The following is a 27,536-nucleotide window of genomic DNA, read 5'->3' as shown; positions in this document are numbered from 1 at the left end:
TGGCCCTTCAAGGGAGTAGAGGTGGCTTGACAGCTTTAGGAATGAGTAAGAGCTTTGAGCCATACATCCTGGAGAGGAGTAAGACCTCAAGGATTTGCTGAAGTGCAGCTTGTTGGGAAAGGTTGGAAAAACAGTGCTGGGGTTCCTTTGGAGAGATGCAGAGTTAAGTAAAGTACAGTGCAGCTGTGTTGCAGGAGCTACACAGGGAGCTGGCCACTTTGACCAGGAGGAAACTGGAGGAGATTAAGATAAGCAGAAGTAAGGTGCTAGCCTGCTGTCTGTGGGGCAGCTGATGTAGGTATTTGTCTACTCAGGTTTTGTCAGGGAGACCCAGGAGCAAGAGCTGAACTCCAGGACTCTGGAGAACTGAGGGTCTGTGTTACTTGAGATTCTTAGGGGATAGAATGTACTGAGTAGATGGGGATTTGCATCCTGGGTGCGGCGCCATAGCTTCGTACTTCTTATCAGACTTGGGCAGAGTGTGTTTGGAACTGAACGAAAAGCTGAGTTGATCAGGCAGTTTCTCAGTGGCTTTCTTGGGGATCCTTTAAAGTTAATCCTAGTAGATTGACTCCTGAGATCCTAGTAGGATGGAAAACACATGAACTGTAGATGGGAAAGTCAAAGGCCAATTAGAGAGGTGGTGGGACTGGCTGTGCCACAGGCCTTGGAGGCAGACAGAACCAAGTATTTAGAGATTGACAAGGTGTGTTTTAGGAAACAGATTGTGTCAATTCTAAGTCACGTACAAAGAAGCAGAGTCCAAAGTCAGACAGATAAGCTAAACAGCTGAGGTGGCAATTGCAGAGTGGAGAGGTAAAGGTCTGGATTCCGATAAGGATGAAGGTTGAGTCCAGCAGAAGACATGTTAAAGGGGAAAAAAAAGGAAAAGACTTGACCACAGGGCGCAGAGAAGGAAAGAGTGGGATTAGTTTAAGGATGGTCAAATATTGAGCCTGAGAGTTCAGAGAGTTGAGGGAATAGTAATAAACCTTCTGTTGGTTTTTGGTGGTGGTTGTGGGGAATGTTCTGTACATCCATATACTGATTATTGAGACATGTAAGTAGAGCATAGGTTAGAAGTCATTGGCACAGGTCATGTTCCCAGGAATTATCAGTATATAAATGGTCATTGACTCGGTCAGAGAGAAGTGATCTTCAGAGGCTCCAAGAGGAGAGTGGAGAGTTAAGATCAGAAGTGTGGAAAGGGATCGTGCTTCTAGGTTCAAGAAAGGATTGTGATGGAGGAAGAGAAAAAGGACAGATGGAGAGAAAAATGAAGCAGCAGGAAGATGCACTGATAAAGCCAAAGGCAGAGGATTTCAAGTGGAAAGACAATGACGAGCTGCATGAAATGCCACTAGAAACCATGAGACAATGAAAACAGAGGACCACTGGTAGTGTTGTGTGGAAGAAAGACCCTGGAGAATTTGGAGAAAATACAGTCTGCGGAGCGTGGAAACTAGATATCAACAGAATGAAATGCGAATGAGTGGTTGGGAATTAGAAGCAGTGTATTGAAACTCTAAGTTGAGGAAATAATAAATCATAAGAGTATTTAAAAAGCATTCCATATTAATGAAACCATCAGGCTTCATGTGTATTTGGTAGGAAAATGGAGGACTAGTTATAGGAGTACCAAAGACATTTGTCTTTTGGTGTGATTTTGTACCATCATAATATGAACTACATTGTATTTGAGGACCTAAATTATAATATTATAGTTGTCACCAAGATTTTAAAACTTGGCCTAGATCTATCTAAAGTGAAACACACCTGTGTTACAATAGCAGTGTTCTTTATTTGAACTAAATGGTTTTCTTAATACCATGATAACTTTAAGATTAGAAATGCTTTCTTTTTATAAAGCTATTTATAATAGTCGCCATCATCTAAAGTGAGATTTTTTTCCCTTCTCTACTCTCTATGCATAAGAAAAGTGAAGAAAAGAAAAATATTATATATATTTTAATATATAAATGTTCTGTTATGAACGTAACACATTGAATCAGTTTTTCAGTTAGGCATTCTGAACGTATGTGTTACCATCATTGTAATTGTGTCAGTATCCACCATGTGCTTGATCCAGAGAGTCCAAGACAATAAAATATGTTGTGCTATCTACTAGGGGATATACATATTCAAGGAACTATTATTTAGGGTAATGAGTCAATTGTCTCTCTATATAAAAAACCACAATATATGGGGAGGGAGTGTTGTGTTAGGGTTGGGAAGGTATAAGAGAATAAGGGACATTTTTATAGATATTAAAGACAGGCTTGGCAGTTACCATGCAGTTACTAAAGGCACCCCATTTTTGACCTGACTAGAGGCAGTTGCTTAGTTGACAGGATGAGCCACAGCTCCTCTGTCCTGTTAGTTCAAACACCAGCCATTATACCTTTGGATTGTCTTACAATGTCCCATTGCCTGTGAAGAGATAAAAATCAAACAAACAAACAAACAAAAAACTAACAAAAAAGCCAATAGATCTAAAACCTTATTGGTTTTAAAGTATTTATTTATTATTTATAAAAGAGAGATATACATAGAGAGGAAGAGATAGCTGTGGGAGGAGAAAGAAAAAGAGATCAAGAGAGCTTCCATTTGCCAGTTCACTGTCCAAATGGCTGCAGTGGCCAGAATTGGGTCTGTCTGGATCCAAGAGCTAAGAGCTTCTTCTCAGTCTCCTAGATGGGTTGGGGCCCAAGGATGTGGGCCATGTTCTGCTATTTTCCCAGATACATCAACATGGATTTGAATTGGAAATGAAGCAACCAGGACTGGAAGTGGACCCTCATGGGATACCTGAGTTGCATATGGTGGTTTTATGTGGTATACCAGTTTTATGTGGTTTTATGTGGTATACAGTGCCATCCTGCAAAGACCTTATTTTTGTCAGCTTGCATTCTATGATATTAAGTTTTGGCCACTGGGAAATATTTAACTTCCTTTCTAAATGCTCCAGGAAAACCTTACAATGCAGACTGTGTACTGACAACATCTATAGCATCATTATTAACTTGCCTTATTTAATTGAATATTAAAATTCTGTCAAATTGATGAATTCTGTCTTTTGATCAGGCTAAAGACTAACTAGAAGAAAGTAAGCATCAATCTTTTTGATAGTCGGGTGCCTTTTGCTTACGTGTAAGTCCATTTCATGTCACACTAATTTCCTTACCCTATGTATGACTCAGTGTTAGAAATATGTATACCTTAGATAATCAGGTTCCATACTGATTTATTGTTTTCCCAAGAAGGTCACAGTAAAAGAACATAATGTTTAACTAGGGTACAATTATAAAAGTTATATGTGAAGTTTACCTGCCTTACTTCATGTTTAAGAATGCTCAGGTGTTTCTTTGCTTCAGTGTTCCGTTTTTTAAACAATATAATTTGTTTGCTCATATGAAAATTCTAATGATGCAATAATGGCCAGAAACACTCATAAATTTATGTTACTTAGAAAAGTTGCAAACTTTTAAAAGATTGATGTTAAAGGAAAATTTATTAGAGTGTTGTAGGCTTTTAGCATTTATCATGTCCCCTTCAGCTACCTGTTGAGCCATCTTGTTATTGTTAAGGCTGTTGTTTTAAATGAGGATCCCAATGTGATTTACAGAACTTTGTGTACTTTGGTTTGTGTACAGCTACCAAATTTAAGTGGGATTCCTTAAAAAAATAAATTGTACACTAGAAGGTACAGGCTTTCTGACACCAAATTGGAAAGGCACTTTGCTAAATCTCTCCTGAGTGATATTTGCTTTCTGTTTGCTCTCCGATTGGTTGAACCACCGATAGTTTCAAAGGTTAATGCAAACTTCATGTGTGTCTGCATTTTGAAAACTGAAAGTTAAAGTAAGGGCTATAGTCTCACACCAGTGAAGCGCTAAGGGTTTGCCCTGAAAGCTCACAGTGCTGTAATTTGACAGCAGTGATGTTTGTCTAAGAGGATTGGTAGCCAGAAATAAGCCACGGTGTCTAATGAGACACAGGGACCCAGCTGGGCAAGATGCCACAGCGTTTCTTGCGTGTGCCTTTCTCATAAGCAAAATGGCTTCAGTGTGAAGAGGATGGTCACAGAGCCCGGAGGAACTGGAGGTCAGAGTGGAGTTTTTAGACTTCATGGTGATCTTTAAACTCCCTGGATTTTGCAATGAGTAAGTTTGTGGAACTCTGATCAGCTGAAATCAAATGGGGAATGTCTGTGGGTGTGTAAGAGCTGAGAAAGAAGAATATTATGTAGATCCTGCCAAGATTCCTTTGAGCCCTGAAAAATACTCTCCCGGAAGAAAATATTTCAGACGAAGCCCGATCAAGAAAACTCTGTGTGACACAGCATCAGGGAAACCAAACAGCCAAAATGAAGACAAGAAGAGCCACATTCAGCTTTCAGAAGAAGAGCCAGCTCTTTTATCCAGGGGACTGGTACAGGAGGACTCCGTCACCCCAGACCCCAGCACAGTGCAAGGCGGGGTTCAGCAGGAGAGGACAGAAGCTGTAACGGATGGTGTTAAACAGAAACTTCTGTCAAGTGCTGCAAGTAGTCGGTCTTCCAGTGCAAACCTTTCTCCTGTTAAAGACGCTGAGACAGAAGTCAAAGTCAGTGAACTGAATCAAGGGATTTCAGAAAAAGATGGCACTCCATATCGTACGAAGAGGAAGAACCATTTAGATAATGTCAACACAAGAGAAATAACATTCCGGAGTAAAACTGATGCGTTCCCTTTTCAAAAGGCAGCCAGCTTAAGCTCCATTCACTATGGCACAGAGAGATCATTTGAAAAAAGTCAGCTTGCTAAAGACCCATCCAAAAGTGATAGCTGTGTTCTGGAAAGGCAAAACTCTGAGAGGTTCTGCCCGCAAGCAAAAGATAATTTTCAGTTAGAAAAAAAGAGGTGCCATTCTGTTTGTACAAAGAAGTCCTCTTTTTCCCAGAACACAGATGGAAGCAAGGTGAGTGAAAGGAGGTTCCTGGGTACCAGGTGTAAATCAGTATTGCAGGGTTGCATCTCAAACAGGTTTTTAAAATTTGTCTGTAACATATTTTTATGTTAGCTTCTGTGATGGATGTGGCATTATTGTATCTTATTCATAACCATACAAGGGAGTCTGATTTATTTGTGTTGTGATATTCACACTCGCACTCTAATATCAAAATCCTATGTTTTGTTACTACTGAGTTTCTCTGGTTCGCAGTTCTTGATGTTTCTTCTGAAGTAGCCTGTGAATGTATTTAAAGTATAACTGTACCATAGGTAGAAGTTGTTAGAAATCAGTGAAATATTACCCAGTCACTTGAATTTTGTAGGATGTCGTGCAACATTATGGGACCGCTGCTGACTTGTGGTCCCATAAGCTTGAAAAACTATCAACTCTGTCAGTTTTCATGTATAGCAATGTTCACCTTGTGGTTTCCAGTTTTGTGTGGGAGTTGGCAGTGGTAGCAAAGTCATCCTAATTCTCTTCTGTGAGTTATTCTCAGTCTAAAATTGGAAACCATTAGGGTAGCATGTCATAGGAGTTTGAATGTGACACAGACTGTTAGGAAGTTGAGATCTATGTTCCTCACTCACAGTGAGATTTTGCTTTCAATAAGTTACCTATCTGGGATTTTCACTTGTCTTTCAAAGATGTTTGGATCTGTATTTACTTACTTCTCTTAGACTCACATTTCCTGAATAACTAGATGTTACTAGGTGGGAGTTAATAATGGATTTTTGCTTCATTCACTCCAAACTAGTTTTTAACAAAGAAATGTACACATAAATGGTATTCTTGGTGAAGTCAAAGTGTCATTGGTCAGAGATTGTTTACACATGACAAAGTTTGGGTTTTTATTGGGTTTAGTGTGCAGTTCTCATTGACCTTGGTAGCATTCCTTTGAAGGTGTCCCTTTCTGTGTACACCCCACACCTTGCCAACATTATGTCATAGTTCTGTTTACATTTTACAGTGGTTGCATTTTCAAAGGAAGTCTCCAATCTCTGTCATCGTTTGTGTGGATCTGGCATAAAGGAGAATGTGAAATAAAACTACTTGGTACTGTGTGTTTAGGAGTACAAACACTTGGCTCTCTTTCAAGTTTTCTGGTCTCATGATTTGGCTCCATGAAATCTGGTGTGTTTGTCATTAGTTGTAATGTGGTATAGCTTTTTTGTTTTTCCTTTTATATCATCTTCCTGCCGAGAAGTTTACCTTTGTGTGTGTGTGTGTGTGTGTGTGTGTGTGTGTGTGTGTGTGTGGCGCCAATGGTTTTGAAACAGATTTAGTAAGTAATTGTGATGAGGAGTTACACAGCAGAGTTTGGCATCTTACAAGTTAGAGCTAATTGTGATAGTCATTATTTTATCAATGGATGTTGACATCTCATGAATTTCCTGTAATCCAGACAGAGTATGAATTCTGTGGCACATAGAAGTCATGACCAAAGGCTTAGCTATTCCTCTTAGAGCATTCTTCCTCTTGCCTTAAGGATGTTTGTTTCATTAATTATTTTAGGTTAGACCTGTTCTTAGAACTCTCTGTCTTGCACTGGATTATCCATTCAAGTTGAGAATGAGATACAATAAGAGTTTCCAGGTTGTTTATTATTATTCATTTGCAGAAGTAGATTGTTGGCCAATATTCCTTTCATTTTCCCCCATTTAGCTACCTTATCCTTGATTCTCTGTTTGATCTATTCTCATGTTTTAACTGTATGCAGATTGGCCTCCATGGCTTTTAAGTTAATTTACAAGTAGTATTATTGTGTTTCTTTTATCTTAGCTTAACCTGACTTGAACTCCTCTGGTTCTGTGTCATTTGTCACTCTCAGTATGGATGTCCACCTAGTCCTGATTAAGTCCTTGTAATAAGCTGATCAGTATGGCTCTCTAAGCTCAGGGCCTCAACAGCAGCCATGCACAGGCTCTTTCTGGCTTGCATGCTGAATGCAAATTGCATAAGCATGTTATACCTTTATTAGGATAAGCAAATGAATTTCAGGCAAGGAGGGTCCAAAGATTTGCATATTGGTTTGGAATTGGAAAAATACTTTTAGATACAGTTTGTCTTTTGATTTTTCCCAAACTATATGAAATAGGCAGACCTACAGCTTACGAAGAAGCATTGGAGACTAAGGGAAGCTCAGTAAATTGTTTAGGAGCCAGAGTAAATGGGTTAGCTGAGTTGAATTGTGGTCCAGTATCGTACTTGATTTAATTGTCCAAGATGTTCTGACAGAGATTACCAAGGGCTCAGTGCAGGGCTTGTGTTTATAGAGTTAACTATTAAAGGCGTGTGTTTTAAACAGAGGTGTTGGGCAGATTGTGTGTCAGGACAGACAGGAGTGAGCTCAATGTCTGCTCCTTTTTCAGGGATCTCCTATTTAAAACTCACTTGCTTCCTGGATCTGGTAATAAGATCTCCTACCTTTGCCCTTGAGCTCTCTAGTTTCTTGTGTTTCACTGGCTCACCTCTTCCAGTGTCAGCAGGTTGATGTCAGCAGAGATGGGTAACGGTTTGTGGATAGACCATGGATTCTCCAACCTGACCACATGCAGTAGTCGTCTGGGGAGCCTGGAGAAAGTGCTGATGGCTGCATGTCACCCTCGGTGATTCTACTGTAATAGATCAGCGTGGAGTTCTTTAGATGATTTTTGTGGTCAGACTCAAGTGGGGAGCTGTTTACTTTTCCTTTTCTATACCAGGGCTTCTCAATGAATGGTCTAAGGACCCTGGAGGAAAATAATCTGAAATGTTTATTGAAAGCATAGTATTCCAGATTTAACTAAATCAGAATACCTCATGGTGGGACATGAGAATGTCACCTGTGTTTTAGTTTTTGCACATATATTTAAAAAACCTGTGAGGTTTGAAAACCATTGTCACCCTAGCTTAACATTTGTCACCCCATTCTGTTCTCAGTGTTAGGTTTTCTGCTGAGTAGACCTGATCATGAGCTTTGGAGGCAGAATGTAAGAGTTCTGTAAGGTTTCGGCACCATACAGAGTATGACTTGGATAGTCTTGTGGCTTGGCTCAAGTTTTCTAAAAGGAGGATATTTCATTAGATGAGGTTTTACTCCTAACAATGAATGATGTTTGTTGAGACCTACTACGTATTAGACACTTCTTTACATTTTTTGATCTTCAAAGCAAGTCTGTAAAGTTGTTCTGTTATTAGCTCTGTCTGGATAGATCAGGAAACTAAGACTTAGAAAAATTAAATAATTGTTTTTTTCAGTTTACCTCACCACTAAGTGGCAGAGCTTGGATTTGCCTTCAAGTTGTCTGCCAAGCTTAGACGTTAAATAGAAGAAATTTATTCTTGTTTTTCTACTTAACATCCTTTCCAGTTTTACGTTTCTGTGAATCTGCATACATGTGTTCTCTTGCCTTTATGCACTGCTTCCCCTTTCCCACTTTCCTTTATTCTTCTGTGCAACATTTAAGAATGTATTATAGCAAAAGTAAGCATTTAAGTAAAATCTATTTTCCTGCATACATTATATCCCATTATTTATTTATAGCAATTGACAGGGACTGAGAGTGAAGATTGGTATTCTGGAGTGATGACAATTAATTCGTACACATGCATGAGCTGTATTAACTAATAATAACTTAATTTCTTTTGCTTCTTTCTGTCCTTTGGTGAATTGCCACTTAATAGTACAATGATTTAAAGGAAGGAAGCAAGGAGAGCAAGATGAGAACTAAATGTGAATATTGTGTAGATTGTGTTACTGGCGTTTGAATAAGAGAGTTGAATATTTTTATTGCATTGCATCAGTAAAAACATTTTAATATGGTTCATATTAAAAACATTAAACAATTTAAGAGCAATGTTGGAATGTAAGAGAATTACACTAATACATTTCTTTCAACCATTTTTTATGAAGCTTAGCTAAGGAGAAAGATAAAATTAAAAATAATTAAGATTTTATTTGTTTATTTGAGAGACAGTGAGAGAAAAGAAGTTATGAGAGGAAGAAATAGATAAAGAAAGTGAAAGAATTTCCATCTGCTGGTTCACTCTGCAGAAACCCACAGGGGCAACATCCTGAACCGGAAGCTGAGAGAGTAGGTCTCCCACATGCTTGGCAGGATCTTAATTACTTGAATCATCACCACTGCCTTCCACAGTGTGCCTCAGTGGGAGGCTGGAGTTGGGAGTTGAGTACAGGTGCTCATATGTTAGAAATGGGCCACTTAACCTCTATGCTCACTCCATAGGATAAAATTTAAATATGTTTTCTCCATGTGATAGCTTTGCTCCATAAATCTGGAAGACAAAGAGCATTTATTTTATAGTTGTCATTTGTTTCTGAACCATTTCATCTCCTTTAAAAAAAATGACAAATCATTTATTTTTAAAACTACTCTGGACTATCTTAGATTTCATACCTAGCTTGTGAAAATTTTAGCTTTTAAATAATTGTGTGGAATTTGGGATCTTGTCAGCATTATAATGCTTCTAATTTTTTTTAACTTAAATGAAGAACATGGAAATATTTAAAATCCTTTCCCCCGGCCTGGCTCCATAACCTAGTGGTTAACATCCTTGCTTTGCTCATTCCGGGATACATGTGGGCACCTGTTGGTATCCCGCAGCTCATCCAGCTCCCTGCTTGTGGCCTGGGAAAGCATTTGAGGATGAGCCTAAATCTAGGGACCCTGCACTTGCATGGGAGAGCTGGAAGAGGCTCCAGGCTCCTGGCTTCAGATCAGCTTAGCTCCGGCTGATGCAGCCACTTGGGGAATGAATCAACAGATGGAAGATCTTTCTGTCTCCTTCTCTCTGTATATCTGACTTTTCAATAAAAACAAATAAACCTTTTTTTTAAAAAACAAACAAAACCTTTTTCCCTATAAAAACTGTAGTTATTTGTTTTTTCTTTTCTGTAGGAAATATGTAGGAAATAACAATAAAAATTAGTCCAAGCCAGTCAGAAGCTGAAGCATTAACACTTGAGCTTTTACAACTTCAGAACTGTGTCCTCCATTTAACTCTTTCTTTCTTTCATGCACACAGCTTGTAACCAGTCAGAATTTTGCTGTTAAAAATAGTTTGTGGAGAGTTTTCACACATTTTTTTAAAACTTGGAAGTAGATACAGAAAATGTGTTGATTACATTCCTTTCTGCCAAAATAGCTGAAGCATGTTTGAGGAAATGGTCTCTAGAGGCAAACATCCTGTCTCAGAAATATTTGTGTTTGTGGACAAATTCAATGTGGAATTCACTTTGCTGGACAACAGAGTTCAGTGTTGTGATTAGAAGACTTTCAGCAACAAGACTTAATCATCGTGCACAGCTCCTTCCATTCGTTGTAGGGCTGGCACTGTTCTGATCCTGTGCACCTGCCATTTTAATCTTTCAGCATCCCTAAGGAGGTACTGTTATTATCCTCATTTTACACCACGGGGAACTGAGGCCCAGAGAAGGCAAAAGACTAGTAAGTGGTAGGATCTGGAACTGAATGCACCTCACCAACCTCAACAAATCTACCCCATCCTTTCTCCCAGTGTTGAATTGCGTACACATACAGACTTACAAGGCAGGAGAAGCCTCCTGAGCTGCTCCTTCTCCAGCCTGCTCCCCTTATTCTTATTAAGACCTATATACTCTTACATGAATATTATCTTTTTTTTTAAAGAGTTATTTATTTTGGGCCTGGTGTGATAGCTTAGTGGCTAAAGTCCTTGCCTTGCATGCACCAGGGATCCCATATGGGCACCAGTTTGTATCCTGCCTGCTCTACTTCTCATCCAACTCCCTGCTTGAGGCCTGGCTAAGCAAAGCCTTGTGACTCTGCATCTGCATGGAAGACCCAGAGAAGGTTTCTGGTTTTTCCTTTTGGATTCTCTTAGCTTGGGCCATTGTGACCACTTGGGGATTGAATCAGTGGATGCCAGATCTCTCTATCTCCTCCTATATATCTACCTTTCCAAAAGAAATAAATCTTAGGGCCCTGCGCAGTGGCCTAGTGGCTGAAGTCCTTGCTTTATATGTGCTGGGATTCCATATGGGTGCCGGTTCATGTCCCTGCAGCCCCACTTTTCATCCAGCTCCCTGTTTGTGGCCTGGGAAAGCGGGATGGCCCAAAGCCGTGGGACCTGCACCCATTTGGGAGACTTGGAAGACACTCCTGGCTCCTGGCTTTGGGTTTGCTTAGGTTAGGCCATTGTGGCCACTTGGGAATTGAATCAATGGACAGAAAGATCCTTCTTCCTCCTCTTTTCTGTGTATGTGACTTTCCAATAAAAATAAACAAATCTTAATAGAAGAAAGAAAGAAATCTTAAAAAAAAAAAAAGAGTTGAATATAGAAACCAGGCACTCCAATGTGGGATGCCCACATTCCAGCCACTGGGCTGCATGTGTGTGTCCATCATCTTTACTTTTGAGAAAATGGGGGTGAGTTTGGGGGAGGTGGGGTTAAATTTTTATGTCATGACATTTTTATGCAAAACTTGAAAAATCTGTCAGAATTTTGTGTTTTTCATAGGACATTTAAATAGTTTTTCTGTGTCCACAAGCTATCTTTAAAGTCAGTTTCTGATATGTAAAATACTTTTGGAATGTTTGCAAGGAGTCACTGAAGAATTGCTGCGCTAGAGGAATGAGAACTTACAGGATCTCGAGTCAGAACGCTTAGATTTAACTCTTAATACCCACATCTGTACCATCAGAGTGGTTACCAGTTTTGAGGATTCACTACAGTGTACATAAAAAGCTGCAAAGTGCTTAATGACTTCCGTTTATTCAGTTGAAAATTAAAAAAAACATCCTTTAAGTATCCATTAAATAGAAAAACTTGTCAGTTTTCAGAGCTTTAACAGGGCGTTTATTTTTCTCCCTGCTACACACAGCATTCTGCATAACCAGGGAAGCTGTCCTCATGTGTCTTCATTGTGATCCTACCCTCTTTGACTTTTCATTCATTTCTTTGGCAAGCCATCTACTGAATGCTTGTCATGCATTGGATCCTGTGCTGCCCATGTTCCTCCAGTTAGCTTAAAAATTTGTCAGCCAGATACAACAGACACACTCCAGGGAGGCATTAACTCTTGAAGACTATAATTAATTTTACCTTAGTATAGGTACATCTAGGAGGCATTATTAAGAGCAGCACTCACACCCACTGGTTCTCTCCGCAAATGCCAGCAACTCCCAGGGCTGGGGCCATCATAGGCAAGGATTTCAGCGAATCTCCAGGACTTCTTAATCTTTACTGTATTTACAGCATCTTCTAAATGAAACACCTTAGTTGTTAACATGAAAGATGTTGCCTTTCCCTTGGTTTCAGGTAAATTATTTATGTAATACATTTCAGTTTTTAAACTTTTATGTCAATTACAAGATTGTTCAGGTGATTTAAAAATGAACATTGCACTGTTTCCATTGTGTAAAATAAGGCAGTGCACACATTCAAGGAAAAGTCAGGTTGCAGGGAGTATCTGAGTCAATGTTGACTTGGCTGTTGCTGTGTCCTGACTGCATGCCATGGCCATGACAGAATCTTTAAAAATAATATTATGTTCCTGTTGCCCAGTTGTCTGGTGGCATTGACTTTGCTTAGAGGACTTTAATACTTACAGATTCAGCTGACTAACTTCATAAGGTTGTTGCAATTCATTTAGCAGTGAGTGGGTCATTTAACAATGGCTGTGAATGAAGCCAGTGAGCTGTGAGATTGGATATGTTGACTGTTTCTTTCCTTGATAAGACGTTTTAGGACTACATAGTATGTCAAATTTGGTTTAGAAAAATGATTCAGATGAAACATGGTCTTTCTGTTTGAAACTGGGGTTTAATTGAGTGACCCCTGGGTTGGTTGATTGATGTTTTAATCATTGAATATTAGCTCAGCTCTGCCAAGAGATGAGAGAGAAAATATGGAGTAGAGTGTCAGTGTTGTGTAAGGAACAGATAATGTCAGAACATGAGTTTTTGTTTTTGTTTTAGTATTGGTATATTTTTTTGAAAGGTTTGCTTATTTTTTAAAAGCAGATTTATGGAAAGAGAAGGAGACTCAGAGAGAGAGGGAGACAGAGAGAGAAAGAGAGAGACCTTTCTACTGGCTCACTCTGCAAATGGCAACAATGGCTGGAAGAGGGCCCGTCCAGAGCCGAGAACATAGGTGCATAGCTGCAAAGACCTGGTTTGTCTTCTGCCTTCCCAGGCGCACTAACAGGGATCTGGATAGGAAATGTAGCAACTGGTACTTATACCAGGTCTCAAATGAGATGCTGCTACCAGATTCAGAGGCCTAGCCAACTATATCATGGTGCTGGCCCCATGAATTTTTTTAAAAGGTTTATTATATTTTTTTATTGAAAAAATAAATTGTATATATAGTGAGAAGGAGACATAAAAAGAAAGATCTTCATCTGCTGGTTCATACCCCAAATGGCTACAATGGCCAGATCTGAGCCAATCTAATGCCAGGAGCCAGGAATTTCTTCCAGGTCTCCTTTGATGGTGCAGGGTCCCAAGGCTTTGAGCCGCTCTCGACTGCTTTCCCAGGCCACAAGCAGGGAGCTGGATGGGAAGTGGAGCTGCTGAGATCAGAACTGGCGCCCATATGGGATCCTGGGCACATTCAAGGCGAGGACTTTAGTTGTTAGGTCACTGCACTGGGCCTGGGAACCTGTTTTTCAACCATTCTAGACCGTAACTATGATTGCTTTGTGTTCAGCATTTGTTACCCAGGACTGTTCTCTATAAACTACCTTCCATCAGGGCTCCGGAAAATATTGGCATATAAAATAAAAAGATCATGCAGACTCTCCTTTCAATTTAAGGTTGGAATATATTGAAAAAGTACAAATACAAATATAGAGTGATGCAAACACTGGGATAACTTTTGTTGCTGTCTTTTGAATGGTACCACCACACTGTAGATTTTAGTTAATAGGAAGGAATACCATTCCCCCCACTAATTTAAGTGACATGAAGATTTGGCCTATTCATGTATGTATATATATAGCAAAAAGTCCATCCTGTTTGAAATGTTTTTGTGCTAACTCTGTTCTTGGTACCATTTTCACATGGCAGTTGAACTATCTGATAGTAACACATTTAAGCAGAATCTGCGATAAAACTAGTGACTAGAATTTGAAATTTAAATCATGTAAATCAGACAAAATGTGACTGAAGTTCTTAGTTATTTGAAAAAGAAAATATGCCAAATGGATGATTGTGATCATAAGTAAAACAATAAGCTGCTTATAGGCCATTGTATAATGGGTCGTACCCTCAGATTTCCTTCAGTATTGAGATTGCCTTCTAGAAGGAGGTAGAATCTTTGCTGAAGGCAGTATCATTCTAGGCCTGTTATAACTGTGTCTTAGATTGTGATGGATATTGGAGCTTGCTTGGCATTGTGACAAAGATATTTTGTTCAGATGTGTACACCTCCCCCAAATACACTCTCCTTGAATTTAGAAGATAGGTACTAGATGTTGGTTGCTCTTAAACAGTACCAGTACCAAGATAGATTTTTTTTTAAAAAAAATGTTGTCATATATGTTATTTGTAATGTATAAATAATAAGCAAAGGAAACCCCATTTGGGTTGAGAGATACTCAGTTTTATTGGTTAGGGTTTACATTTCCATGACGGGTAACAACATTTCTTCTATTTACATGGGACTTGACATAATGATAAAACAGAAATGATCAAGAATATCTAGTTTCCCAGAATGAATTAATGCAGATTCCAAAGGCATCTAATACAATTATAACGGCATTTGTTCACTGAACATTTATTGAATATCTGTCCTGACTGTACTAGGCCATGTAGCACTAAGGTGAATAAACCATTGCTTCTCTCTTTCTGTGTGTGTTGTTTATATGTTAGAGAGGGACAAGACAGATCAATAGGCACTGATGAGCCACATAATCTAATGCTGATGCAGAAGCAGACAGGGCTACTAGGAAAGACAGATAAAGCTGGATCTTTCACTCATATCCTATAGGTACAAACAGCTAGAGCTTCACCAAGGTAAGGAAGGAGAGAAGGGACTAAAGGCTGTGACGTGGTGAAGACTTTCTAGGGTAGCGAAGGCTGTACACATATCAATGCCTGAGTTTGTCTGAAAATTTCTTAGCATTAAGAGACCAATATAGAAGTAGTTCGATGTCCTGGGCCTGAGGAGTATTTTTAGCTTGGTGTGAGAGAGGCTGGAAGGTTGGTGGGAATGCCCAAGACTGTTAGCAACTGAATGGATATAGAGGTTGAGAAGGCACCAAGAGTGACTTCAGGGCATTTGATTTTAGCCCAGCTGGATATATGGTGGAACTGTTCAGTGAGCTAGTGAAGCAGGAGAAAGAGCAGGAAGTACAAAGAAGTTTATTTTTTGATTCCTTGAATTAGAGATTGTGACATATAGCACAACGGTTAAGAGTAGCAGCTTTGGAAACAGAGGCAAGTTTGAATTTTACCTTTAATTTGTAGCAATTTGTATGAACTTGAAAAAATTGAGTAGCCACTCTATACTTCCTCATTATTTGTGAAATGGGATTATATGTTGCATGGATTGTCAGGGACAGTACTTGTGAGGTATATATGTACGATGTCTATCCTCTATACTCAATACATGGTTAGTTTTAGTATTTTAGTGGAGGGGTTTGTGAGGGTGTTGAGGTGTCTTGTGGATAAGATTTGGGGTAGAATTTGGGGATTTGGGATGATCAGTGTAGAAGGGGGGCAGTTGAAGCCATTGTAGTAGAGGACTCTGTCCAGGGAGCATGAGAGCAGAGAGGAATGTGCCCTGAAACCTAGGGACTAGCAGGAAAGACTGGGGTGGTAAAAGCTCTCCAGAGAGGCAGCAGGGACACCAGGAAGGAGTGATACTGTGCAAGCCAGGGATAGTTGCTTCATAGAGTCCCCAGGATAAGAGAATGGGAGGATCAGGAACCAGCGTTGAGCTCTTCTTGGTGTTTTGTGCTTCTGTCATTAGACTGTGAACTCCATAAGGATGGGTTTATAACCCATGCCTGTTCATGCCCCAGGTAGGCTCCTGTGTTTGTTGAGCCAGTGAGGCTGCTGTTCATGGTATAAGCAGACACTTGTGAGTATTGAATGAGTGACTGTCAAAGAGGAGGTGATACATGATCTCTCAGATATGTCATTCTTCAGTAATTCCTCACTCACATCACTCATCACTTTACCTTTAAAAAAATTTTTTTTATTTGAAATACAGATTTTTTTATAGAAAGAGGGAGGGAGAGACAGAGCAAGAGATGATGCATCTACTGGTTTACTGCCTAAGTGATTGCACCTGCTAGAGCTGGGCCTGTGTGAAGCCAGGAGCCTCATCCAAGACTCATACACAGATGGAAGGGCTCAAGTATTTTGGCCAATTTTTACTGCTTTCTCAGGCACATTAGCAGAGTGCTGGATCGGAAGTGGAGTATCAGTGGACTTGAACTGGCACCCATATGGAATGCTGACACCACAGGCTAAGGTTTAAGTTGATACACTACAATCTCAGCCCCCACTCTTATTATCTCTAGCAAACAATTCAGTATTCTCATTCTACTGGAAAAACACAGACATAAACAAGAACTCCCCTCATTTGATTGTCAGTCATTTGTATTTAATTATTGTGGAGTGATGGGATGGAAGCCAAATGACCACAGTTAGAGGACTGAAGATAATAAAGGCCAAAGAAACCAGCAGAAAAACCTATCTGCCTCCTCTTGCATCTGTAAGTTCCTTGGGTTGAGAGGAGAGAGAGGATGATGACGAATCAAGAGGAAATTTGAGATTATTTGCTTTTTAAAGTTTCTTTTAGAATAAAAGAAACATAGTTATTTTTTTTAAAGATTTATTTTTATTATTATTTTTTTTCATTGGAAAGGCGGAGAGACAGAGAGGAGAGACAGAGAGGAAGATCTTCCGTCCAATGATTCACTCCCTAAGTGAGTGCAACGACCGATGCTATGCCGATCCAAAGCCAGGAGCCTCTTTGAGGTCTCCCACGCGGGTGCAGGGTCCCAAAGCTTTGGGCTGTCCTTGACTGCTTTCCCGGGCCACAGGCAGGGAGCTGGAAGGGAAGAGGGGCTGCTGGGATAGAACCGGCGCCCATATGGGATCCCGGGCATGCAAGGCAAGGACCTTAACCACTTGTGCCACCGCGCCGGGCCCGAAACATAGTTATTTTAACTACACAGAGGAAAGATCTAACTGAGAAGGTATAATTGAGGTTCCTGAGACAATGGGGGTGAAACAAGAGCAGAGGAGGGACACAGGTGGTGTTGAGAGCACGTTGGCCAGGGAGCTGAGCGAGTTCTGTCCTTGTGTGGAGAGAAGAAAAGGTGATTGTTGGACATGAAAGAGGAAGTGGTTGAGTAGGGAGTTTCTAGCAGACAGTGAGGAATTGAAAGAGTTGTTGTGAGAAGAGGAGGAACTGGCCTTGTGGGGCACGAGAAAAATTGCTGGGTTTCCTCGAGTACCCAACTGAGATGACAGATGTGGAATTTGTGGTGGCAGCAGTCCACAAAGCCGTGTGATTTTCTGTAGTGGAGCTTTCTTGTAGAAGCAAGAGTAGGGAAGCTGGATTGAGGCAGAGGATAGTTTGGGTGAGTGATTGCAGAGAAAGCACCGGGTATGAGGGAGTTGAGGATGTTATTAGCAGGAAAGCGGCCCTAGTAGCATAGGACAGGACAGATGAGGATGGAAAGCCGGGAGAAGGCTGAGTAGGAACAGAAAAACACACCTGTGGAGCAACTGTTTCAGATTCTTAGCTGGCTGGACCAGGTGGGTTAACAAAGAGCAGATTAACAGGAGAAAAACAAGAGGTAATTAGCCTGTGTGTTTTGTATAAGCTCAGGGACTGTACACATCTCAAAAGTGGCGGCTTTGAATTACAATTCATATGGCATCTTCAACAACAACCACTACCCCCTGATTTTCAGAGAAGTGAGAAGACAAGGGGAAAGGACTTAGGATGTCTAAGTGCAGCAACTTGTTGGTAGGCAGATAAAACCCAGATAAAGGCTCTAGAGTAAAGCTTGTTGAAGTATAAACAAGCTTGTTACACAACAAGTAAACCTCCAGTGCTGTGAACATGCTCTAGTAGCCTTCTAGAAAGGTTGAATATTATCTTCAGTGGTCAACTTTTATTCTTTCTGGTGGTAAAGGGACAAAATCGTTTCGGTTTTATAAATTTGTGTCCTGCTAGGCAAGTGGAGCAGAGAACTCTTGCTCTGTCTGCTTCTTCTAATTTCCTTTATCTCTACAGTCATTCCGATTTCAGGTGGCACAGCCTAGTCTGACATAGTCTCCTCACGTCTCAAGTATGAAATATACACGTTAATAAACTTGTTTTTTGTCTTGTTAGTCTTGTTGTAGGGGGTCATCCAACAAAAAACCTGATAACTTAAAAAGAGCTGAAGAAAGTGATTTTTTTCCTCCTACAGCTCATAGATTGAAACAGAATTGGGTGGGTTAAGGAATACGAGATGTTGATGAAGCCTATAACTGGTGTAGCTGGAGTTAGAGAATGAAAGTGTTGGAAGAACAGAAAATTCCTGTCGAAGTTAAAAGTTTAGAATAGACAGTTGTGGTTCAAGATGATGAAACCCAGGACCTAAATGTGTGGATGGCAGAAGCAGGGTGGAGACAAAGGGCTAAGAACATGGGATGCTATAGAGAGACAGTATTTGGCATGCAGGTACACATACAGACCTTTGGCAGTAAATGAGAATCATTTCTGAGGATAAGGAAAAAGATGTTTAAGAGTAGCCTGTAATGTTAAGATAAGAGCTGGACAGACATGGGTAAACACTGGGGAGGTGCTCAGTTTGCACTGTTGGGGCCATTAGACTCTACCAGTGTTGTCTGTTGATATATCTGGATCTATGACTTGACTAAATCTGAATTAAGGTTATGGGATGAATGAAGATTCAGTAAAAAGAGACAGAAACAATGTAAGCTTTTGAAGACGTGTGAGACTTTTGCTCACCATGCAGAAGTTATTTCTGGAAAGATTAGGAATGATGGGGAACTGGTTAGGGAAGACAAAACACTGATGAAATAGTGTCAGGAAGAGCTTGCATGGGGGATGGTGGCTAACAATGTCCTGGATGGAAGCACCGCGGCTTCAAAGTTCCAAGGGAGCTCTGGTAGAAAATGCTGTGTTTGCCAATGAGGCCAGCTGACAGATCGTTGGTGAGATGCTTTAAGCAGTAAATTCTAATGACACTATTGTGGGTGGGGTGGGTTTCTGTATGTAGGGCATTGTGTTGAACACTGAAGGGATTGTTTCAATAAATCTTTATGCAAAGAGGTAGATGGCATTACGGAACATTTATTTCACACGGGGTTTTAGGGACATTTTGTGAATAGTGTGGTTCATTTTTTTCCTTGACTGTTAGGAATTAGAATTAAATCCAGGCATGAATTGAAACTTAACCCTTTATCAGTTTTACCAGATTTTGAAGTGGTGATTTGATGACTTCCTGCAATCTGACCTGAATTGGGGATTATTATTAACCTGTCCTGGTGGAGGATTCATATTGGCTGAATACAGATTTAACATCATGAGTTATACAAGACAGTCGTAGACTTTAATTTACTTTTCTGTTTAGTTTGCCCATATCATAATTGATCTATTCAGAGAAGTTGTGATTAATGATGACAGGGTATTTTTTAAATTACCTTCAAGTATTACATAAGCGTGTTGTTTAGTTGAGATAATGGGTTGTGTTTGATCTCTTAAAGCATTGTTCAGAATATAGTTGAATATACATTTAAAAATTTTATTTATCTAAAAGAGTTATAGAGAGGGATACACACATACACTTTTCTGTCCACTGGCTCATTTCCTAAATGGTTTCAACTACCAGCAGCCGTGCTGCTGTGAGGCCAGGAGCTTCTTCCAGGTGTCCCACATGGGTAGTGGAGACCCAAGGACTCTTCTGCTTTTCTAGGCTCATTTGAAGGAAACTGAATTGGAAATGGAAAAGTTTGGATTCAAACCAGTGTCCAAGTGGGATGCCCAGGCGTTGCATGTGGTAGTTTCACCCACTACATGTATTGAATGTGCATTTTAAAAATATAGCTGTTTAGCTGATATGTGTAACATTCTTAATTAGTGTGTGACCATTTCAGATTTATGCAGGAACAACTTAATAAGAAGACATGATTTTCTTTTGATTGATATTTAGACCATCTTTAAACTTCTATTAAACTATCACCTTGTAGTTGGAATTTACTGACTTCCTTGGTTAACAGAAGATTTAATTTTGTAGATGGACTGGCATGAAATGCTCTTGATTCAGCAGAAAACCACCTCCCTTTTCTCCAATAATCTTCCTTTTTTTTAAAAAAAAAAAGGTTTATTTATTTTTATTGGAAAGGTAGATCAGATTTATGAAGTGACTACAGTGGCCCAACCTGAGTTGATCTGAAGCCAAGAGCCAGGAGCCTCTTCTGGGTCTCCCATGCGGATTGAGGATGCCAAGGCTTTGGCCCTTGCTCTACTGCTTTCCCAGGCCACAAGCAGGAAGCTGGGTGGGAATTGGAGAAGCTGGGACATGAACTGGTACCCATATGGGATCCAGGTCCTTGCAAGGCAAGGATTTAGTTACTGAGTCATCACACTGAACCTCTTTTCTGTATATTGCTTTAAATACCACCCAATCAGCACCTGTATTTGGAGAGTTGATTTTGTAAGTAGTAAAAGCATGTAGGGACCTATTGATAAATTTTACTTGAAAGCTCAACTTTCTCATTCTCAGTTTCCTAGGTTGGTTTGTCTGAAACCTTGTTTTCATTCATTTGAAGTAAGTAGTGAATTAAAAACATTTAAAAGCTTTACGATTTTTTCTACAGGAGGAGATTTTAGAGAATTATAAAAATAGGTTTTTACTTTTCCTTTTGCTGAAAACGATAATTTCAACCTTGACAATCACTGATGAATTGAGCATGTGTTCATTGTTTGCCAGCCTCAAGCTGTGCTCGTGTTGCATTCTCACCGCATAGTGTGGAAATTTTGTTGTGATTAATGTGTAAACAAGGGCATGTTCTTAAAGTAGTTAACTAACTTAATCATGTGCTTTGTGGCAATGGATTTAAATGCAGAGGATGTCCCAGCATTACTTGCTTAATTTTAAACTAGAATATTGTTAGAAGTTGGACGGAAGAATATTGGTGATTTTTTTGCTTTTTTTTTGCACATTAAAAAAAAATTCTTCCTCCACGTACCATATGATATGTTCATATACACAATTGTTTTTCATGGTACCAAGAGTAGCAGAGGTTCTTAGAAGGGATGATTAACAATGAGATACTTTATCCCACTTTAAACACCTTGGCCATTTGTCAAGGAGTGTTTCCAGCTGTGGCTAGAACCGGACGTTCATGGGGTGTGGCTGCTGCCTCTGATAACCGGAGGAAGGGTATATAGGAGGCCCTGCCTTCATTCCTGGTCAATGGTGTTGTGGAGATTGTCAGGCTTGACAAAGGCTTTGGCTGTTAAGCCTTCATGCCCCAGGTTCTTGGGTTGGCCATCCCTGTGTCTGGCTGCTGTGGTAGCTGGGAGGAAGAAAGGGCTTCCTGTTCCAGTCTGGCACTGCCGCCCATGGCAGGCTTTCTTTCGTCTGGAGATTTTCATGCTCTACTTTTAGTTGCTTGACCCTGCCCACTTGACCTCTGAGTTCTTCGCTGTGTTTACGGTTTCTTAGTGAGACTTTAGACTAAAAAGGGCCTTACATATTATCTGCTTCTGCCTCCTACCTCCTCATTTTATGGAGGAGGAAGTTGACTCACACATATGAAATGAATTATCCAGAGTTCCAGAACTCCTGGCCAGGACTAGCAGCCTGTCTCATGACTGCAGTCCAGTGATTTCTGCTCCTATTATAGAATGATTTGTTCCCTTCTCCCTGTGTCTTGTTTCCAGTGTCTCACATGCTTATCCGCCTGTCTTCCCGATCCCTGGGCACTGTAATCCTGCGCTGATTGAGAGAGTGGCTGTTTGTTGTGTTAATCCCAGCTTTGGAATTATTGTGTAACCCTTGGTAAAGTCACTTTGTGCTGTAACATCATTATCACCAGATTAAGCAGGACTCTAATCAAAGAGATGAACTGGTGGAAGCGTGGCTCGCAGAAACTAATGACCTGTTTTGTTGCTGTTCAATGGAAGAGACCGTTAGGAAACTTAGTGCAAACATACAAAGTGTTGGAAACATACAAAATGTCGGAGACAAAAATAGTTAGTTGATGAAGGTTTAACATTAGGCAAGCTGAGCAAGAATTCATGAGAAGGAAGTTTTCAGCTAAATGGTTATATAATGCAGTAAGTAGGAGAGGGCACTATTTCACATTTCTTTGTTCCTTACACACAGTGTCTTGGATAAAATCCTTTTCTGCAGGTGGTAGCATAGAGTAATGGATATGTTTCACCTCTGATTCAGTTGATCGTGGGAAAACAACTGCTTAAGTTAGCAGATCTTAGATTAGCCAAGAAGAATGTATACTTGTTAATACTGTAAAGTTTTAGTGTAGTTGAAAGAAATAAGGTGCTTTTCATATTGGATGCCAACGAATTAGATACAACCTTTCAATCTGTTAAGGTCATTGGCATTGAGCTTTCCTGTGTATAACCAGGAGAAATATATTTATCTTGTAAACAGGAGTTATGAAGAAGAAATGAAATATAGCAGTTTAATTATCCTACGTTTGGCACATACTAGGTGCTTAATCAAAGTTGGCTTCCGTCCTGGCTAATGGTGTAACTCTTTGTGTTCTGTGTAGATATCTGATATCCATGTCACTGGAGAGTCTGAGGATATGTCTGCCAAGGAGAGACTGCTGCTGTGGACACAGCAGGCCACAGAGGGTTATGCTGGAATACGATGTGAAAATTTCACTACCTGCTGGAGAGACGGGAAACTATTTAATGCCATCATTCATAAATACAGGTATGAAATTCCTGGTTCTTATTCAACATGTGTGAGGAATTGTTCCCTTCGTTTCTAATTTTAAAATGAGCTTCAATCATTATAAAAGTAATTATAAAAGTAATATGTACACATGGAAGAAAACTAGAAAAAAACAAAAATGAACACATCAAACTCTGTCATCCAGAGCTTGTTAGTCTAAACTTTAGTGTACACTGATACTAAAAAATTCAGGAGTGTATGTCTTTGATCTGACAGTAACGTAGCGGATCATAAGCTGTGGTAGTTGGAATCTACAGTGATAAACAAGATTGTGTCAGGAAGGTAAAGGCTCTTGTAGACAAATTTGCAAATCATGTTTTCTGCTCTCTTACTGTGTTGAGTAATTGGGCTTAAACAGTGACGAATTTAGGGTGACTAAACAGTTTCCATGTGAGAATTATTAAACACTAAATCCATGTTCCTTACGTAGTTCTTGGTAAGTGCCAAGCACTGTTCTAAGCAGTGTTTAAATCTTTCTAATCCTTACCACATCACCCTTGTCTTCCCTGGTTGACAGAAACTGATACACGTAAGATACACTTACTCCAAGTCCTACAACCAGCCAGGGACTGACAGGGGATTCCACTCGAAGCACTCTAGCTCTGGAACCTATGCTTTCATCTCTGTATCAGAAGTTAAATCCACACATAGTATTTAGTCACAATTATATATTTTTTGATCTAGGTTTCCATGGTTTTACAGAGATTGTGTCCGGAGTCAAAGAGCTGTGGGTATTTGTAAATAGACTAGGCCTACGCTACAAACTCTAGGTTGACAAACTGGAAAGGATAAAGAGAAGAGTTAGTGCTTTGATAACTTTATGCTCGTGGGGCGTACTACTAAGTGCTATACATATATTGTCTCACTCCAATCCCCCAACAGTCTCATAAAGCAGAAACAGATACTATCCCAGTTTGCAGATGAGGAACCTGAAGTTAAGGTCACATATGAATAAGTTACTCAGCTAGGATTCAAACCCAGCCCTGTTTGACTTGAAATCCCCTTCTCTCTTTCTTCCTCTCTCCTATCTACTTTCCTTCCTACCTTCCTTTCAGTTTTATCTTCTCTACTCCTCTGTCTTCTCTTTTTCATTTAGGAAATTTCAACATTGTGAAAACTAATGACCCACCATCTAGATATTCATACCTAAGAGCTCCCATTTTTAAACAGTCTCCTTCCTTTTCCTTCATGGAACAATACTTAAACAGAAGTGGGTGTAGATTACTGGGAGAAAAAATGGGAAAGAAAAAAGGAGATCAACGTGCTTACACTTGTCCAAAATAAAATACCAGGTCTTCTTAAGTGACACAGTTGGGGAGGGTGTACTGGTTATGGACGTGACCATTGTCACACTGCACTTCCTCAGGCCTTGAAACTGGAGCCTTCAGGTGGTTGCAGAGCTGTACATGTGCCGTACTTGGCATAATAAAATCTCTCGCAGCCAATGACAGGATTTTGGTTGTGATAGCAAAAGAGTTATTTCATGATCTATGTCCGTGGCTGTTCCCACTTCGGAGTTTTTTAGTTAGAGGGACAAGGTTCAGATGCCAGCTCTTCTTTTACAGCAACCTGCATGTAAAAGCAGTATTCTCTAAGCCTTGTCTCTCCAATTCTGATGATGGATTGCAAGAACAGATTGGTCTATATATGTTCTACTTTTTCTCGAAAGTACTTAACTACATCAAACTACTGGGTTTGTCAAAGATGCTGTGTTTCCTAAGCAGGTTTAATGTTGTGGAACACTCACTGTTCTCAGTGAAATTTTGAGCCTTATGAATGCTGTTGATTTTGAACTTCTATTTTGGCACAGTGATCTTTGCAGCAAATGATGTGGCTTTAACTTTGAATGTTGGTTTTCCTAGTTTGCTTTGTTTTGCATTTGCTTTGTTAGAATTCATGCGAAGAGCATGGCGTATCAGGTTTAATGTTTACAAGATTTCTTTGTTCCTGAAGTTCTGTGAAGGTATCCCATGCCTAATAAAATATGACTAGAAGCCTTTGACTGGAAGAAGCTTTTATCTGTAACACCATGTTTTTAAAGTCCTTAGGCTTTTCTTAAGGAAAAAAAAAAGATTGAGTACTTTCAGGGATGTATTAAGAACTTAGATGGATAGGGTTGGATTCTCTGTAATTCTTTTCAAATAAATGAATTACAACTTTTTTAAAAAGTAAAGAAATGTGGCAACCCTCGTACATCAGATTTGCATCTCCTGAAAGACTTGGACACATTTGCTGTGCAGATTAGAAGAAAAATATGTAATGTTGTTGTTTAAAGTAGATCAATGTTGGGCCCTGGTGTGATAGCCTAGTGGTTCAAGTACTTGCCTTACATGTGCCAGGAAACCATATGGGAGCTGATTTGTATCCTGGCTGCTCCACTTCAATTCCAGTTCCCTGCCTGTGGCCTGGGAAAGCAGTCAAGGACTGCCCAAAGCCTTGGGACCCTGCACCTTTGTGGGAGTCCTAGAAGAGGCTCTGGGCTCCTGGCATCAGATTGGCGCAGTCACATCTGTTGTGACAGCTTGGAGAGTGAATCATCGGATGGAAGATCTTCCTCTCTGTCTCTCCTCCTCTCTGTATATCTGACTGTCCAATTAAAAAATAAACTTAATTTTCAGATTTTTGTTTCTTTTTAGCAACTATTAATATGAAATAAATGTAGCAAGGGTTGTTTGCAGATATAATGTAGAAATGATCCTAGAAACCATCCTCAAGTAGGTGATGATCATGTAGATACTTCTATTTCTATTTTTGTTGTTGTTGTTTTAATCTTTATTTATTTGCGAGACCTACCACAAGAGACAGAAAGAGATTTTGTATTTGTTGGTTAACTTCCCAGATACCCACGAAATGGACAGGCTGGGTCAGTCTGAAGCCAAGATCCAGGAAGTCCATCTGCATTTCTCAAATGGGTGGTAGTTGGCCCAAGTACTGGGCCGTTTTCTGCCACCTTGCCCAAGTGCATTAGCAAGGAACTGGATTGAAAGCAAAGGGAAACTTGATCCTGTGTTTTGGAATGTGGGTGTGTCAGGTGATAGCTTAAGCCACAGCACTGCCAAGCTTGCTCCCTTCATCAACCTTTGTGTCTTTACTTGCATAATTATTTTAGGCAAGCCTACTTTTAAGAAATGGAACTGTTGCATGGAACAATTGTGATAATGCCACTGTGAAGAATAATGATATTTGTCAAAGATACTTGAAAATTGTTGATGAGTAAGGAGTGACTAGATTATAAACAAGTTTCCAATAAGATCTTTACCTCTTTGAAAAATCAATGTGAGAACACTTGGGTTCCTTCATTATGGTTAGCCAGTGGTGAAAAAGAGAGAGGCTCAGCAATAACAGAGAAAAGTTATAGATTATGATAGAACATTAAGGGCCCGGTGCAGTAGCCTAGTGGCTAAAGTCACAGCTGCCATTACTAATCCTGTCCACCCCATTTTCCATCCACCTCCCTGTTAGTGGCCTGGGAAAGCAGTTGAGAACAGCCCAAAGCCTTGAGACCCTGCACCTACATGGGAGACCAGGAAGAAGCTCCAGGCTCTTGACTTCAAATTGGCACAGCTGCAGCCATTGTGGCCGCTTGGGGAGTGAATGAGCAGATAGAAGATCCTCTTCTCTGTTTCTCCTTCTCTCTGTATATCAGATTTTCCAATAAAAATAAAATAAATCTTTTAAAAAGTAATCAAACATTAAAATACGAAGCTTAAGTAAGGGTAAAATTACAGCCGAGTGTTTCCATAGTTTGAATATGGCATACTATCCTAAAGAGATGAAGAACTTGGATTGTGCCATGGCTGATAAGAATCGTAAAGTCGTGTGATTCCGTGGGAGAGAATGCCAGGGAGATTTCCACTGGGTCAATTGAAATAATTCTTAACTACTTCTAGGAAATTGTGTATGTGCAGTTCTCACTGGGAAGGGTTCATATAATGAAAAAAAAATACCCACACCTGTTTCTGCTTGTTTGTTTGTATCATTTAAAAAGCATAATAAAATATTTTCATTGAAAACTACAACCAGAAGAAACATTAGGTCAAAACCAAACCAAACCAAACCAAAAAACCTGCACTTTTGTCCCTAATCTGAATTTTTGTTCAAAATAATAACAAGAAAGACTGGACTTGATAAACTTAGATTGAAAGGTTGTCACAAAAACATTTAGTAGAATTATTTTCGAGGAGTCAAAAGCCAGGGGATTCTAGGACTGTGCCAAAGGTGTAGGGTGTAAAATGCCTGACCTTGCTGCGTGCCCCTCAGAGGAAGCTGCTGCAGGCGGAGGATTCCGGCAGGCTGCCCCTTACAGGTGTGCCCAGACATGGCGGTCGAACTGATTTGCTTTTATGCAGAGAGCTGAAACTCCACCTTCCAGCCTGAAGGATAGCATCTGAGTTGTTAGAGTTCCACCAACCTCTCCTAATGGGTGTCTGCCCTAGAACATAGCTAAAAGCCAACTCCCCAAACAGCAGCACCCAGCATTGTCAGCATGGAAACAGGTCTGTGTGAGCAGGCACAAACATGAACATGTGCTCGCAGGCCAGAAAGAACAGTTCGGACTGTGTGTTTTGGTTGTGTGAGCCTAACATCGTGATTCAG

The 27,536-nt window shown here is 40.0% G+C and overlaps 1 protein-coding gene across 8 annotated transcripts in view; it reads left to right on the top strand.

Annotated features, from left to right (window-relative positions):
* Positions 1–27,536, top strand: part of DST (dystonin) — a 425,915-nt gene that overhangs the window by 208,968 nt on the left and 189,411 nt on the right. For all 8 annotated transcript variants that reach the window (XM_040983580.1, XM_040983578.1, XM_040983576.1 and 5 more), the window contains one exon: positions 22,753–22,919. In XM_040983580.1, the coding sequence (XP_040839514.1) occupies positions 22,753–22,919 (167 nt within the window). The remainder of the gene's footprint in view (positions 1–22,752; positions 22,920–27,536) is intronic.

Source organism: Ochotona curzoniae, unplaced genomic scaffold, assembly GCF_017591425.1.
Source record: "Ochotona curzoniae isolate NIBS_2020 unplaced genomic scaffold, NIBS_Ocur_1.0 contig_3819, whole genome shotgun sequence".
NCBI classification, from domain to species: Eukaryota; Metazoa; Chordata; class Mammalia; order Lagomorpha; family Ochotonidae; genus Ochotona; species Ochotona curzoniae.
This window is presented reverse-complemented; position numbering and strand designations above follow the sequence as displayed.